Source organism: Macaca thibetana, chromosome 2, assembly GCF_024542745.1.
Source record: "Macaca thibetana thibetana isolate TM-01 chromosome 2, ASM2454274v1, whole genome shotgun sequence".
Classification (NCBI taxonomy): domain Eukaryota; kingdom Metazoa; phylum Chordata; class Mammalia; order Primates; family Cercopithecidae; genus Macaca; species Macaca thibetana.
Window position 1 is genome coordinate 863,927 of NC_065579.1, and position 17,106 is coordinate 881,032.

General features: G+C 47.5%; 1 protein-coding gene across 9 annotated transcripts in view; it reads left to right on the plus strand.

Annotated features, from left to right (window-relative positions):
• Positions 1 to 17,106, plus strand: part of RUBCN (rubicon autophagy regulator) — a 56,811-nt gene that overhangs the window by 35,601 nt on the left and 4,104 nt on the right. For 5 of the 9 annotated variants that reach the window (XM_050779014.1, XM_050779017.1, XM_050779016.1 and 2 more), the window contains 9 exons: positions 395 to 490; positions 1,453 to 1,568; positions 2,658 to 2,865; positions 3,789 to 3,890; positions 6,455 to 6,529; positions 14,223 to 14,283; positions 15,247 to 15,379; positions 15,991 to 16,136; positions 16,705 to 16,769. In XM_050779014.1, coding sequence (XP_050634971.1) covers positions 395 to 490; positions 1,453 to 1,568; positions 2,658 to 2,865; positions 3,789 to 3,890; positions 6,455 to 6,529; positions 14,223 to 14,283; positions 15,247 to 15,379; positions 15,991 to 16,136; positions 16,705 to 16,769 — 1,002 coding nt within the window. The remainder of the gene's footprint in view (positions 1 to 394; positions 491 to 1,452; positions 1,569 to 2,657; positions 2,866 to 3,788; positions 3,891 to 6,454; positions 6,530 to 14,222; positions 14,284 to 15,246; positions 15,380 to 15,990; positions 16,137 to 16,704; positions 16,770 to 17,106) is intronic. The other 4 variants (XM_050779018.1, XM_050779020.1, XM_050779019.1 and 1 more) reach the window with 1 other exon arrangement.

Here is a 17,106-nt window from a genome sequence, read left to right on the forward strand (position 1 = left end):
ATGCACTTGTCTTTGTTTTACCGTCTAAAGACTTTTCTAAATTGGTTTGTCAAGAGGATAGAAATCAGCTAACATTCCTGTAATGTTTGGTTAAAAGATGTAAGGAAAGAGAAGCAAATTTCATGAATCCATTTTGATTTGATTCTTTCTCACCTTTATGTTGCCCCATTCTGGATCACGTTTCTTCTTTTCCACTTAGAATGTACTGACCGGCCATCTCCTTCCCTCCCTGTGTTTCTGTGCCCTTGGGCTGTTCCATTGTTGTGCCACCTCTCTCCTGCTTGGGAGGGCTTTGGGAAGGGGTGCAGTTAAATGTTGAAACTCCAAAGTTGGGAATGTATCTATTGCTCACTTCGTATGTGTGTTTTTACTCGTTGGTGGTCATCGCCATTAGAATCCTGCAATGATAAGGCGAAGTTGAGAGGCCCCTTGCCCTACTCTGGTCAAAGCAGTGAAGTCAGCACACCCAGTTCTCTGTACATGGAGTATGGTGAGTACTATGAAGGCCAGGGCTAAAACTCTATCTTTTCTCTGCTCGCCCCTTGTGCCTGCTAAGCTCTGAGCTTTGGGGTTCATCTCAGCTCTGCGGAGGGTACATACTGTTACCGTCTCAGTCGCTCTTCAGTCATTTTCAACCCCTGTGCTAGAAATCACACTGTTCTGCCACTTCTCTTGCTCCTCTCTGACTTCGGGGTCCTACCCATTCTTACCGCTGGGTGTTGGCACCAGGCATGTCAGCTGACCATATGGAATGGCTCTGTGAGTGGATGAGATGGACCTTGAAAAGAGGACTTGGAGTATCTGGGCTTAATAACCAGCAGACAAACTCTACATGCAAATCATGCAGAGGAGGAAGCCATTTATGTCCTTTTCTGACTCCCAGCCCAGAGTTTTCCATTTTTACTTTGTTTTTTCTTTATTATATGGTATGGGGGAGAGCATGTTCTCTTTGATTTTAGATGGTAGAAGGATTGTCTCTGTTTATTCCATCATTTTCCAACCAAAAGGCTCAGTGCTCTGGGATTCTAAGAGTACAAGAAAATTTTTTTTTTTTTTTTTGAGACAGAGTTTTGCCCTTGTTGCCCAGGCTGGAGTGCAGTGGCACGATCTTGGCTCACTGCAACCTCCGCCTCCCGGGTTCAGGCTATTCTCCTGCCTCAGCCTCCCTAGTAGCTGGGACTACAGGTGTGAGCCATCACGCCCAGCTAATTTTTGTATTTTTAGTAGAGATGGGGTTTCACCACGTTGGCCAGGCTGGTCTCGAACTTCTGACCTAGGGTGATCCACCCGCCTTGGCCTCCCAAAGTGCAAGAAGTGCTTTTAGAAGGTAGATATCTTCTTCCAACCTCTAATTCCCAGTTACCTGGGAAGACTTGGGAGCATCTTTAATGGTAAAAGCTTAAGACTTCCTGAAGAAGCTTGACTGTTTCATCCACATTCCATTTCCCACAGAAGGTGGTCGGTACCTGTGCTCAGGGGAAGGCATGTTCCGAAGACCATCAGAAGGACAGTCCCTCATCAGCTACCTCTCTGAGCAAGACTTCGGCAGCTGTGCCGACCTGGAAAAGGTGGGAAATCGAGGGCCTCATGAAGAGCTCATGAGTTGGGAGATTGGGTCTAAAGGTCTGTGGTGCCATATGTTCTGATGAGGTTTTGGGTATGTAGCAGTGACATGGGTACAGACTACAGTAAAGGTAAGTTCACAGTAGAAGGAAGCTCAGCAAGTTCTGTTTCTGAGGAACTCTGCAGGGAGCATGTGCCCCTCATCGAGTCCCAGATATTAGCGATTTTATCTTAGAAGCCAGCCTGGGCAGAGAAGCATCAAGTTTGTGTGTGTGTTTCTGTTTTTTTGAGACAAGAGTCTTGCTCTGTCACCTAAGCAGGAGTGCAGTGTCACGGTCGTGGCTCACTACAGCCTCAAATTCCTGGGCTCGAGCAATCCTCCCGCCTCAGCCTCCCGAGTAGCTGGGTCTACAAGCACATGCCACCACACCTGGGTATTTTTTTTATTTTTTGTAGAGATGGGGGGTCTCCCTGTGTTGCCCAGGCTGGTCTTGAACTCCTGGGCTTGGCCTCCCAGAGTGCTGGGATTAATAGGTGTGAGCCCCTGTGTTTGGGGTCTTGAACTCCTGGGCTTGGCCTCCCAGAGTGCTGGGATTAACAGGCGTGAGCCCCTGCGTCTGGCAGCATTGGTTTTGCTGCATGATTGCGGTTCCCTTGACCCGGGCACCTTAGGTAAATACTGTTTCCAGAATCAAATTCTATCTTTTGTTCTGAGGCTCAGATAAGCAATAAATGACATCTGTGTAGCATTTTGTAGCCTGCAAAACACTCTTATCTTGAGACATAACATTTACCTTAATATTTTGCGTACAGGTGTATGATTTTGGGAAAGAACCTGATTGAAATCCTGGGCCTCTTCTCTATCATATTTTTATGTAGAAATGAGACAGAAGGGACAGGCTTGGCAAAGTAAGAGAGTGAAGAAAACCTAGAATAGGTTTTCCAGCCATCAGCTTTCCTCGTAGCAGAAATGTCCATTTCTCCAGGGTGTTTTTGACAGAAACAGTTCCTATCTTGGAAACTCCCCTTTCCAACATTATGCTGTCATTCAATACTTGTAACCCTTTGCTTGTTTGCTGCTCCCCTTCCCCCAGGAGAATGCCCACTTCAGCATCTCAGAGTCCTTAATCGCTGCCATCGAGCTAATGAAGTGCAACATGATGAGCCGGTGCCTGGAGGAGGGGGAGGAAGAGGAAGACAGCGACAGAGAGATCCAGGAGCTGAAGCAGAAGATCCGCCTTCGGCGCCAGCAAATCCGCACCAAGAACCTGCTCCCTGTGTACCAGGAGGCTGAGCATGGAAGTCAGTGGAGCCTGTGGACACTATTCCCACATTCTCCCAGCTTCAGCATAAGGCCTGGTGCCTTATGGCTCTTCCTTTGGGATGTTATACCCAAACCAGTGGTTCCTCTGCTGTCAGAAAGACATTTCTTTTTTTTTTTTTTTTTTTTTGAGACGGAGTCTCACTCTGTCGCCCAGGCTGGAGTGCAGTGGCCGGATGTCGGCTCACTGCAAGCTCCGCCTCCTGGGTTTCCGCCATTCTCCTGCCTCAGCCTCCCGAGTAGCTGGGACTATAGGCGCCCGCTACCTCGCCCGGCTAGTTTTTTGTATTTTTTAGTAGAGATGGGGTTTCACCGTGTTAACCAGGATGGTCTCAGTCTCCTGACCTCGTGATCCGCCCGTCTCGGCCTCCCAAAGTGCTGGGATTACAGGCTTGAGCCACCGCGCCCGGCCCAGAAAGACATTTCTATATAGTCCTACTTTTTTTTTTTAAACCATACTAGGAATACTCATCCTAGAGTCGCTCCGTTTCCTACATCAGGAATAGCTCCTTTCCAGACCAGGTGGAGTGGCTCATGCCTGGAATCCCAGCACTTTGGGAGGCTGAGGCGGGTGGATCACTTGAGGCCAGGAGTTCGAGACTCTCCTGGCAAACATGGTGAAACCCCAGCTCTAAAAAAAAAAATTTATATATATATATATATATATATAAAAAAAGGAATAGCTCCCTTCCAAAATAGTTTTCTGATATAAGGAGACCTAAGCACGCTTTTCCCGGATTTGCTTTCCAGATAGTAGTACCTTCTGTTTCCTTGAAACTTTCTAAAGGGAAAGTTTCCATTTCTCTCTGTTGAAGTCATACCAGGTCCCTTTTCTTGTGACGCTGGAAGGACAAGAAGACCTCTTTCTGCCCTGTTTATTCCTTTTTGTTTTTAAACATAACAGGCTTTCGGGTCACCTCCAGCAGCTCCCAGTTCAGCTCACGCGATTCGGCACATCTCTCTGACTCTGGCTCTGCTGATGAGGTTGATGAATTTGAAATCCAAGGTAAGAAGTGACACTTTGTTACAAGGGAACTTTTATTTCCTGTTTCTTTCCATTTAGAATGATAAGCTGCAAAGTTTTTCCTAAGTAGAAGATCTTCATTATGGATTGTTACTAGCTATTGTAAGGGACAGCATTCTGCTAAAAACAAAACCCCTTTACAACTTCAGTAGGAAAGAGCACTGAAAGCAGGTGTTCCAGGCGGAGTGGCTGCTGGCTGGGGTCACCCTGATGCTTCCTCCTCAGTGGTGTCTTTCTCTTGGGTTCCCGCTCTGACTCCTCCTTTCAGCTTGTAGGGCTGGTCCATACCACTTGGAATTAGAATCCTATTCTCTTGGGTTCCATAACACAACTGAAATTGTTTCAAAGTGTTCAAAAGAGAAAAGGACAAACAGAATCATTGGGGACAGGGGGACAAAAAAGGAACAAAATCAGGCCTACAAAGTGAGCTTGAATTTCTGCCCTTGCAGTGCTCAGTTGCTTAGCACAGGCACAGACTCTGTTGTTGTTGTTGTTGTTGTTGTTGTTGTTGAAGTACCAGCATAGAGGAACAGTGGGGTTCCAGTCTGGGAAGGCAGTTGTGTTAAATCAGGTTAAGGTCCCGTTCCTGCAAGTCATAGATTTCTTCAAGTTCATCAGCAAAACAAACACACACACAAAAACAGTTCAGGGACACACGCTCCTCCCTCATGGATGAGACCAACAGTGGTTTCCTTACTGCAGTGAATGGTGTCTATAATTCTCTGTTACAACATTGTGTACGTGGACAGAGGTGAACTATATCTATAATTCTCCATTATAATGTTATAATGTGATGACAAATAGATCTCGTGTTGTGTGAGGCTTTGATTTCCTGTTTACACAATCTAGAGAACCCATTCGCCTGCACAGGCCTCCAGATGGAGGAACCACACGTTTGTTCCCTGTTCAGAAACTCTGTTTTTCCACAAATTTTCCAGGTATTCAGGAAGTCTTCCTTCTATGTTCTCCTTAATGTCTCTGATTTCTATTTATGACAACAATAGTTGGTCATTAAAACTCCTTTTGTTTGTTTGTTTGGTTGGTTGTTTGTATGTGATCCTCCAACTCCTCTCCAATTCTCCACCATCAGCTGGGTGACTTACAGTTTGGTTCTGACACTAACTCCCTGGAGTCAGCACAGATCCTGCAGGCTACAGTCCTGTGAGATTACTTCTGCTTCAGATGCCAGACACAGGTCACCAAGCTACCTGCCCTTCTGCTTGTAGGCTGACTACGAATTCACAGTTCCCATGACCCCTTTGCCCCAGGTGGGATAATTTGCTTGAATGACACCCAGAACTTGGGAAAGCTTAGGATTATAGCCTGTTGTAAAGGATCCAAACGAGCAGCCACATGAAGAAGTACGTAGGGCCTAGGAAGAGATCATGAGCACAGGAACTCCTCCTGCCCCCATGGTGTGTGGGGGCACCACCCTCCCAGGTGCATTGATGTGTTCACCAACCAGGAAGCCTGGACATCATTGTTCCAAGTTTTTATTGACGTTTCATTATATAGGCACCATTGATTAAGTCACCAGCCATTGGTGATTGAACTCAGTCTTCAGTCCCTCTCCCCTTGCTGGACCTGATGGGGGAGTAAAAGTTCCAGCCCTCTCATGACGTGGTTGGTTCTTTTGATAGCCCCCACTGGTGAAGCTGTCTGTCTAGGGGCCTGCCAGGAGTCTCCTCATTAGCATAAACTCAGGTATGATTGAAAGGGGCTTCTTTTGAATAATAAAAGATATTACTACAATTCAAGAAATTCCAAGGATTTTAGGAATTCTCACCAGGAACTGGAGACAGAGACCAAGTATCTATTTTCTGTTATACCACAGTCTGTGATTGACTTCATCTCCTAATTAAAAAAAGAAAGAGGGTCTGACCTCGCTCCCAGGATCCGCAGCCGGAATTTCAGGAGGAGAATAGTGAGGTAAATTCAGATCAGTCCACGTGACAATCACACTGTGTCCCGCAGCACAGCAGGGATCCGGGAGGCTGTGCAGTCTGTAAGGAGCCTCTCGACAGACAGGCCCAAAGCCACTCCTGTTAGAAACTGTTGCTGCGGTTGTGGGCCTTGAGGAGATGTTCAATCAACTAATTCTCTAGTCAATTCACAACAGAAATCCTTAAAGGAAAAGACCTTAGGCCAGGGTTTTCCAACCCGTGGGCCAGACCATTCTTTGCCATGAGGGATTGGGCTGTGGACTGTACGATGTTTAGCATCATTCTTCGCCTCTACCCACTAGAGGCTGGTGGCGACCCCTCCCCAGTATCGAGACAATCAGAAATGCCTCCGTCATTGCCTGAGTCACCGTGGCTGAGAACCACTGCCGTGGGAGGTCCTTGAGGCTGGGCGTGGCATAGGAAGTAGCAGTAACTCTCCTCCAAGCTAGAGTGAGCACCTACCCAAGGATGTCAGTTCCTAAACACCATTTCATGTCTGGGAGCAAATGGCAAGTTTTGATTCCAGGAACACATGGTATAGAATATTAGTTTATTTCCTGCTGGAATACTAAAGGGCCCCCTTTTGTCGTCATTATTACACAGATGGTAGTGAAGGATCTAACCTGACTCACATATCAAAGAACGGACTGTCAGTGTCACTGGCCTCGATGTTCTCAGGTAGCTGACCTTGCAAGCGTGGATGTGCTCGTAGACGCATGTGTGTGAATGTTGCGCCAGCTTTTTCATATATACTTAATCACGTGATAACTGTGAGGGTTACGAGGACTGGGGGGGCTGGAGAACTAGTTGGAAGAAACTGGAGCTAAGCCAGAACACCAAGCCAGGAACAATTCAGATACTCACCAATTCATCCTCATGTGACCCCAACAATCTTCCTCATCAAGTTTGTCCTTGGTGATCCTTCCCTACGGTGATAAATTTAGATTTAGTGGCCATTGTGACTGATGGAGGTAGTGGACGGTTTAGAAAGGAATAGTTAGATGAAGAATTTTAGTTCAGACCTATCCTAAGCTCCTGCCACACATTCAGGCAGCAGAAGTAGGATAGAGTGGTATGAAGCTTAGTGTCTCTTTAGAATTTTGAATTTGCAGAGCCAGTGTTTAGAAAGCCATCTCTTCTGGGTACTTTGTGTACAAGTAGGATTTACTGCAGTAGATGTTTGTTCTTGTTTTGTGATCCAAACAAGTAGGTTTCCTGTAGGTGAGGTTAATGGAAAGAAAGTAGTAGTTTTCTGCTCAGAATGACTTTAAAACACAAAAACAACAACAAAACTCAGAACTTTTGTATTTTTTTTGAGACGGAGTTTGGCTCTTGTTGCCCAGGCTGGAGCACAATGGCACCATCTCAGCTCACTGCAACCTCCGCCTTCCATTTTCAAGCAATTCTCCTGCCTCAACCGCCAGAGTGGCTGGGACTACAGGCAGCTGCCACCACGCCCGGCTAATTTTTGTATTTTTAGTAGAGACAGGGTTTCATCATGTTGGCCAGGCTGGTCTCAAACTCCTGACCTCGTGATCTGCCCACCTTGGCCTCCCAACATGCTGGGATTACAGGAGTGAGCCACCACACGTGGCCCAGAACTTTTTATTAAAACTGTTAATATTGTTGGGCACTAGGAATTTGAAATAATTACATGAGATTAGATCAAGATTTAGAGCAATAAAGACAAATATTACAGGAGCTCCCATTTTCTCACTCATGTGGAAGCTAAAAAAGTTGATCTCATGGAGGTGGAGAAGAGAGTGGTAGGAGGCTGGGAAGGAGGTGGGTTGGGGCATAAGGAGAGGTTGGTTAGTGGGTTCAACCACACAGTTAGAAGGAGTAAGTTCTAATGTTCAGTAACACAGTAGTGTGGCTGTGGCTGACACATTGTATATTTCAGAATAGTCAGAAGAGATCTGAAGTGTTCCCAACACAAAGAAATGATAAATGTTCAATCAGTGAATATTCTAAATACCCTGATTTGACCATCACACGTTGTATGCATAAAATATCACACGTGCCCTGTCAATATGTACAAATATTATGGTATCAACTTAATGTTTTTAAGATTAGAGAAATAAAAGTAATTAGGCTGCTTTTTTTTCCTACTCCTAAACGACTGTCATTGATTCTCATGAGTCCTCCCTGCCTGAGGAGGAGTCGTCCTGACTCCCTTTCTTCATTGATCTAACAGGAGCCTTCCCTGCCTGAGGAGGAGTTCTCCTGACTCCCTTTGTAACCGGTTTCCGGTGCGTTTAGTCCCAGTCTTTTGTGGGGGCACATGTTGAGTGTCAGCCACTTCTCCCTCAGAGCGTGTCCAATCTGCTCTCATCACCAGGCAGGCCTTGATTCGGTCTTTCTAGCATCCTTCTTTCCCCATTTTGGGGGCTTTAAAAAATTTGTATACACATGACAGGTTTTACATTAAGAATGTGAAATGTTTTTCTTTTTCTTTTTCTTTTTTTGAGACAGAGTCTCGCTCTGTCACCCAGGCTGGAGTGCAGTGGCGCAATCTCGGCTCACTGCAAGCTCCGCCGCCCGGGTTCACGCCATTCTCCTGCCTCAGCCTTCCGAGTAGCTGGGACTACTGGCGCCCACCACCTCGCCCAGCTAATTTTTTGTATATTTAGTAGAGATGGGGTTTCACCATGTTAGCCATGGTGGTCTCGATCTTCTGACCTCATGATCTGCCCGCCTCGGCCTCCCAAAGTGCTGGGATTACAGGCGTGAGCCACCGCTCCCGGCCGTGAAATGTTTTTCAATTAAAAAGCTGCTTTTTAGGTTGAGTGTAGTGGCTGCTTATGTTGGTAATCCCAGCATGCTGGGAGGCTTGAGGTAGGAGGATTGCTTGAGGCCAGGAGTTGGAGACCAGCCTGAGAAACATAGTGAGATCCCATCTCTACAAAAAAAAATATTTCAGAATTAGCTGTGTGTGGTGGTGCATGCCTGTAGCCCCAGAGCTCTGGAGGCTGAGGTGGGAGGATTGCTTCGTCTGGGGAGGTCGAGGCTACAGTGAGCCATGATCATGCCACTGCACTTCATCCTGGGTGACAGAGCAAGACCCTGTCTCAAAAAAGAAAAAATTCACCCACTTCAAGTGTACAACTCAACGATTTTTGGTAAATTTACCAAGTTGTGCAGCCATCACCGTAATCCAACTTGAGGACATTTTTATCACCCCAGTAGTATCCCTTGGGTCACTTTACGGTGAATTCCTGTCCCCACTTCCAGCCCCACTCAGCTGCTCGTCTTTCTGTCTCTGTAGATTTGCCTTTTCTGGACACTTGGTATAAATGGAATTATCTGATATGTGATGCGTCATCTTTTGTGTCTGTCTTCTTTCACGTCATCTGCTTCTGCTGATGGTGTCTGCCCAGTTGGGTTCGATATCTTTCATAAGCTCCCAATCTCAGACAGTCTTTTCAACTTCTTTGGATTTAGAGTTTTGTTGTTGTTATTTTTTCCCCCATCTCCACCTTCTTGTATTATAGCTGCATCAATGTTTCTTTCTCTTCCTTTGTAGATTCTTCCAGAGTTTTCATCTTCTGCGGAGATGTATCTAGTCAGTGTCCAATCAGGAGACAGAAACTACATAGTAATTTGAATAGGGAAAGTTTAGTAAAAAGAATGATTAACTATAATGTGGGAATCATGGAGTGGGAAACTGGCTCATGAGGAGTAAAGAAGACTCTCAAGAGTACACAGGAGAAACCGGGCGCGGTGGCTCCGACCTGTGAGCCCAGCACTTTGGGAGGCCGAGGCGGGCAGATCACGAGGTCAGGAGATCGAGACCAGCCTGGTCAACGTGGTGAAACATTTAGTATGTCTGCTAAACATACAAAAATTAGCTGGGCGTGGTGGTGCACATCGGTAATCTCAGCCACTCTGGAGGCTGAGGCAGGAGAATTGCTTGAACCTGAGAGGTGGAGGTTGCAGTGAGCCAAGATCATGCCACTGCACTCCAGCCTGGGCGACAAGAGTGAAACTTCGTCTCAGGCCGGGCGCGGTGGCTCAAGCTTGTAATCCCAGCACTTTGGGAGGCCGAGACGGGCGGATCACGAGGTCAGGAGATTGAGGTCATCCTGGCTAACACGGTGAAACCCCGTCTCTACTAAAAAATACAAAAAACTAGCCGGGCGCGGTGGTGGGCGCCTGTAGTCCCAGCTACTCGGGAGGCTGAGGCAGGAGAATGGCGTGAACCCGGGAGGCGGAGCTTGCAGTGAGCTGAGATCGGCCACTGCACTCCAGCCTGGGCGACAGAGTGAGACTCCGTCTCAAAAAAAAAAAAAAAAAAAAAGAAACTTCGTCTCAAAAAAAAAAAAAGAGTGCGCAGGAGGAGCAGGTGGAGGAGCAGCCACTATCCCCGGGGCTGGGATGGAGCATCTGGGGTGGGAATAGATGTAAAGGAGTATTACATCCCCAAGGCTGAGATCCAGACGTCCTGGCTCACTGGATTGTGGGGTTCCCTGAAGCCCAGAGCTGCCCTGCACTGGTGCCGGGTTCCCTGAAGCCCAGAGCTGCCCTGCACTGGTGCCGGGTTCCCTGAAGCCCAGAGCTGCCCTGAGCTGGTGCCGGGGGACGCTCTCCATGGGGAGGTGGCATGCCAACAACTGTCACCGGGAAACTGTTCTCTGGGGTGCTGAGGGAGGATGCCCATGAGAGGTGCTGTCTCAGAACCCAAGGGTACTGGTGAAAGCGCTTCGTGGGAAGGTGGTAGGCCAGTGGCACTCACTGTAAAGCTCTCCAGGGAAGCTCTCCTGGTGGGTGCTGAGGGGGCTGTTTATGAGGGCATCACTCGTGGTACTCTGCTGCAAAGCTTCCCAAGGTGTGCCTCCCCTGGAGTCAGCCTAGAGAAGCAACCAGAACCAGCCAGAGAAACCCCTTCTGCCTCCAGCACCCTCTACCGCAAAACTTCACATCATGTCAGCTGGCAAAGGAGAAATGTTTCTGTGTCCAGCTCCATTATTGCAGAGCAGGCAAAAACAAGGGCAGATTTGGAGTCGAAAGGCAGTAAATTGATAGCTGGCATAATAGGTAAAAAGGAAAGTTCATGGCTATATTTTCTGACAAGTTTCAAAATTATATCCAATTGAAGGTAATCAGTTGCTTCTCCCTCATCCATTTTTAAATTAAATTTTTTCTCTTTATAAAACAAGAATGCTTTGGGTTCTCCATTTTGAAATGTTTCCTTTTGAGTCAGCAATTACAGAAAATTTGTTGGATTTGGACTCCCAGATATGTTGGGTATGACCTTATCTTCTAGAAAGCAGGATGGAAACCAATGTCAAACTGGCCAGTACATTCTGAAGTTGACTCTTCTTGTGACTCACTTATTTTGTTTAAAAATTTGTGTAGTTGGCCGGGCGCGGTGGCTCACGCCCGTAATCCCAGCACTTTGGGAGGCCGAGACGGGCGGATCACGAGATCAGGAGATCGAGACCATCCTGGCTAACATGGTGAAACCCCGTCTCTACTAGAAATACAAAAATTAGCCAGGCGTGGTGGCGGCGCCTGTAGTCCCAGCTACACGGGAGGCTGAGGCAGGAGAATGGCGTGAACCCAGGAGGCGGAGTTTGCAGTGAGTGGAGATCGCACCACTGCACTCCAGCCTGGGTGACAGAGCGAGACTCTGTTTCAAAAAAAAAAAAAAAAAAAAAAAATTTTGCGTAGTTTGCTAAGGTACCAAGGTTTTAGCCAGCTCTTCTCTGATCATTCAATACCAGTGTCTGGACACACAGCAAATTCTTCTCCTTATAACTTGTCATTGTTTTTGTTATTTATTTTTATATTTTTAAACTTTTTTCTGTCAGTAAATAATGGCCTTATTCTATTAAGTTGGTGCAAAAGTAATGGCAAAAATTGCGATTACTCAACCTAACATCTATGCATCAGAAGCACCTGAAATCATTCTCTTGCAATAATAATACTTGTTTTTGTACCAAAAAAATCAATAAAAAGTTTCAGAATTATGTTAAATTCCACTTGGATGGTGAGAGTCTCGGACCTGCTCCGTAAGTGCTCTCACTTGGGACACGTTGAGTCCATCCAGATGGGTAGCTCCCCCTCTCTTCACTCCTCAATTCGCTGGCTTAGACTCGGTCTGCTTTTATCCAGATCTTCAACTAGGGGTTCACCCACATCAACTTGGTGGTCTGCTTGAGCTGACCAGAGAGTGATAAGGCTGCAGCGCGGGCCCAGGACCCACAGAGCTGCGTGGTCCTTGGCTGGGGCCGGGTGTCATGGCCCCTTTGATGGAGTGTGCTTCTCTCCCTCCACTCCGGGCTCAGAGCCTGGCCTCCGAAGCTGGGCGGCCCCTCCACACTCTTGGTGTATTCATGATTGGCAGGGAAGGGGAAGTCCCTGCATGTACCTCTGACCTCACTTTACCTCTAGTCAAAGAGAGGAAGAAGCATGTTACAGTGTGACTCGGTTGTATTTTCTAAAGAGAGAATGATTTTTTTCTCTCAAAAAAAATTTCTTCTTTGTGAGGATGAGGAACTGCTAAATAGTTTTATGAAGGCAGTGGTTTCCTTAGAAACTGTGAATTATCACTGCCTGTTCTTTCTGGCATGTAGTATTTTCTTTAATAGCCTGGCACTAAAATAAGAAAATTGGTTAGCTCCTTCCTGAGGGATAGCTAAGTTTTTTTTTTTTTTTTCTTTTGTGTGACTCCCAAACAGGATGGAATTTGAAATAGCTGTTAATTGCTTTTAGCCAATTAATCATTTATTCAGAAAATATTTTCTGAAAACTTTTATGTACAAAGCACTCTGAGGGCTACTAGCGCAAGGCAAGACTTAACGTACAACCCAAGGCAGTGTAAGTGTTACCCAGATACATGTCGCAAACCAAACAGTCTGTGAAGGTCTGGCCTACTGTTGCCTCTACTGTTTTTCTTTTCTCTACCAGCACTAGCTAGAAATAAGACAACTGGCAGTGCACTGGGATCTGGATTTTGGTGGCACAGATTCAGCCAGAAAACACGGTGTACTTGAACATCTTTGTTGTTAAGTAGGCTGTGTTAATTACCAGCAAAGACGTGTTGATGTCTTGTCCTGTGCTTAGAGAACATATGAAAACTTCTGTTACTTCTGTTATCTTACTCATATGTAGCTTTGAAGACATTAGTTTGTCAGCAATATTATTTGAGTATATGCTTGTATATGAGCCCTGTGTTAAGTATTTTAGAGCCAAGGGAAGAAGGAGACACAATCTTATTTCCTAATAGGGTGATTTTATAATCTAGTTGTCCAGACAAAAATCTGCATACAGAGGAAACGTGAGGAACAGTAGAGCTACTCATGGCCCAGTGCACAGTGATGCCATACAAGATTCATGTCCTGAGTGCTCAGAGTAGATTGGTCATTGTGTAGGCTTAATTAGGAAAGAAAGGTCTTTTCACTGGGCAGTGAAGGACGTGAGAGAGAGTATTTCTCAGAACAGTCTTGTTTTCATGACTTGGGTAGGCTGTGTCTGCCTTGCTTGAACATAACTGCTGTGTTTCGCATTCCCCTCCATCAAAAGTATTTGGGTAGACGAGGTCTCTGAGGTCTCTGGAGGTTCAGGCATATCGTTACCAGAAATCCTCTTCTAAATCCTTTGTCAGAAACACGCTACAGAAAGTCTGCCACAGTTTCCTGTATAATTACGCCTCAGAGATCATGTTGACCATCTTTGTCAGAATGTGTTGGTAACCAGGCATCTCCAAAGAGTTGCAAAGCTATAGAGAAGTTCCTTTTCCTCCATGAAGCTTTTCTAAGGATATAGAAGACTCCAACATTCAGGGGTAAAATGGCAGCAGTGATGAGATGTTAGCAGCAAAGTTCCAAACACTTGTAACTTTCGGGGTGATGGCAACAGTGGTGAAGTGTTAGAAGCAAAGTTCCAATGTCACATGTATTTCATGAGAACCTCTGTGATCCAAGTTACGTGTTAGGCACCGAATGTTACATATCTAAGAGCCAGACAGAGTTACTGCCTAAGGGAGCTTATCATTCAAGAAAGGTTCAGATGTGGAGAATGAGGGAGCGATTTGAGTCCTTGTTTTGTGTCTGTGCACGTGAGGGGTTGTGTCTGTGAACCTCATTCACCGTTTCACACCAAAGCTGAGTCTGTCGTTCTGCCTGGGTTTGTAACACTTTTCACCTTCTCAGTGCTGTGCATAATGTTACTAATTCAGCCTGGTTTTGACTTGGATAGAGGCAAGTTATAACCTGTGTGTAGAGCTTCACCTGCTCCTTTATCCTGCGTAGAATGTGGCACCTGGCTGTTACCCTGAGTGCTTAGCTGGCAGTACCGCGTCGTGGGTTCCACGATCCCTCACCCACCCCTTTCCATTGCGCTCCCCTTGTCTCTGGTTTCCATGTAGATGCTGACATCAGAAGGAACACAGCCTCAAGCAGCAGATCCTTCGTTTCCTCCCAGTCCTTGTGAGTACTTTTTTTTTAAAGAAAAAAAAAGAAAACCTGAGGATACGTAGAGAAACAAACCCAGTTCTTGGCATATGGCTGGGCAAAGCCATCCAGATGTAAGAGGAGGCAAGGTCGGGGGAGGGGCTTGCTGATGGTGGCGAGCCCACGAGAGGAAAGCAGAAGCTCTTTGGTCCCAATGGGACGGGCTCTCGTGGAGGCAAAGCTGGAAGTAAGTGATTCCTTCCCTGCTGACTCTCATCATAACCAGAGGCCCCAGAAGGTCTCAAAAGAGAGCAGTGATGATGGTTTTTGGTTATGAAATCAGATTGAACAGATTCCACATCACGGACCCAACCAGGGGAAATAGTAGCTCATTTGGGAGGAAAAATCGCCTTTTAGTCCACAAAGCAATTTTACTCACTTTGTTTTGTAAGCAGGCATTATAATCTCCATTTTGCTGTTAGAGGAGCTGAAGTTAAGAGAAAGGAAGTGACAGAGTCCTTCATTAGCACTGCTGTGTAGTGACAGGAAGTGGGGCTTGAACCACAGTCTTAGGACTGTGAGACCAGCGGACTTTCACTGTCCTATGTGTCAGTGCTGTGTAGTGACAGGAAGTGGGGCTTGAACCGCAGTCTTCGGACTGTGAGACCAGCGGACTTTCACTGTCCTATGTGTCAGTGCTGTGTAGTGACAGGAAGTGGGGCTTGAACCGCAGTCTTCGGACTGTGAGACCAGCGGACTTTCACTGTCCTATGTGTCAGTGCTGTGTAGTGACAGGAAGTGGGGCTTGAACTGCAGTCTTAGGACTGTGAGACCAGCGGACTTTCACTGTCCCCTGTGTGAGGGTGATGAGCAGGCCGGGGTGCTGCCGGTATTCTCCCAGCCCAGAAGTTGCTGTGTGGGGGATGAGATCATGAAGGGAAGCCTCCATCTGCCCGTCCTTTCCCGGTGTTCAGCCGTCCTTGATTCTCCCCTTTCCAGCTCCCACAGCTTCCTGCACTCCACATCTGCTGAGGCGGTGGCCATGGGGCTCCTGAAGCAGTTTGAGGGGATGCAGCTTCCAGCTGCCTCAGAGCTGGAGTGGCTCGTCCCGGAGCACGACGCCCCTCAGAAGGTAGGTCCTTGGCTCTTCTTCCTACCCAGGGGCCGAGAGCCTTTGTGACCTTGTTTTCCTTCGTCACACGTCCCCAGTCTGGAATGAACCTGTGTGTTCCCCGCCTTACTCATGGAAGCCATTTATTACAGTGGCTCAGGTGATAAATGAACAGTGAATGCTTGCTCACCTTGTCAGAGCGGAGATGACGGCTCCTTCACCGTCCTTATTCACGTGACTGCTCGCCAGACTCAGTCACGTTTGGTTTCTGACCAGCTCGGAGACGCTGCGCAAAAGCGAATTGCTTGGATTCTTTGCTCTGCACTTGTCTTTAAGGCATGAAACACCCTGGCACAGCAAGGTCCTGGAATGGGCGCAGGAACAACATGAGCCGTGGGGCCACTGCCGTGGGAGGCCGTTTCTCTTTGCTTCTTGGAACCCACAGCCCTCACTTCTAGTACCTTGGCGCCTCCTGGTTGGTTCTGAGGACCAAGGTTACCTGAAGCTCTTATCCTGTGGTGTTCCTGAAATGTCTTTCACTCATGATGCTCTGTCATGGCCAAAAGGGTCCTGCGTTTGTGTGTCCCACACCCGTCCGTGTGCGCTTACCCCAACTGTGTTTTCTCCTGCAGCTTCTACCCATCCCTGACTCACTGCCCATCTCACCGGATGACGGGCAGCATGCTGACATCTACAAGCTGCGGATTCGTGTTCGTGGCAACTTGGAGTGGGCGCCCCCCCGGCCTCAGATAATTTTTAATGTTCATCCCGCCCCAACGTGAGTGGCCAGTGTCTGTGCCCTTGGGAGCACAGATCCGTCCTCTGTGGATTGTCAGGGTTTTCGTCTCTCCCACTTGTCTCTGCCTCCAGCTGTCCTTCCCACACGGTTCTCTTCATTTAAAGGCGGAGGAGGAGGGTTGTTCATTTTGTCCGTCGTTTCTTACTCTTAAGTCTCAGAGCTGACTGGAAACAAGGCGGGTTTTGTTTTGCTGGCATCCCCAACCTGTTGCCTTCCTCCCAGCAGTTTTGTGAGCTTGCTGGTTTTTCTTCTCTATCTAAGATGGATGGATGCTTTTCTCTCCTGTCATTCTTTCCTTTACCACGTGTCATTGCTTACATTTGTACAGAATGTGTGGTTCATTCCTGGGGAGAGTCACTGCCTAGACCTAAATCCTGTATGGAGTTGGCTCTCCCAGTAGGTTCAATGTTGTCCAACTGAATCCTAGGTGAATTCCCCTCTCTTCCCATACTTACCTGGCGCTGTGTGTGTGTGTGCTCAGTCCCTCACACCTCAAAGGCCTCACGCAGCTGCTATCTGCCAATGCCCTGTCCTTATCCTTCCTCAGGAGGAAAATTGCCGTGGCCAAGCAGAATTACCGCTGTGCAGGGTGTGGCATCCGGACTGACCCCGGTGAGTGCCTTCCCTTCCCACCATGCTGCCTCCAGAGGCTCTGTGCCCTCCCCCACATGCAGGGAGAGGTGGCGTGTCAGAGGCGGCACAGGAGGGGCAGAAGTAGGGAATGCTGCCTCCAGAGGCTCTGTGCCCTCCCCCACATGCAGGGAGAGGTGGCGTGTCAGAGGCGGCACAGGAGGTGGCAGAAGTAGGGAAGGAGAAAGAAAGGTTCGTAGTAGGCGAGAGTGCTGGCGATCGGAGGGAAATGATTTCTGGGAGCGCATGGCCAGGCCTGTATACTGTGGGAAGTTGGGTAGTTCCAGCCAGCTGGCAAGGCTGGATCTTACCAACTGCG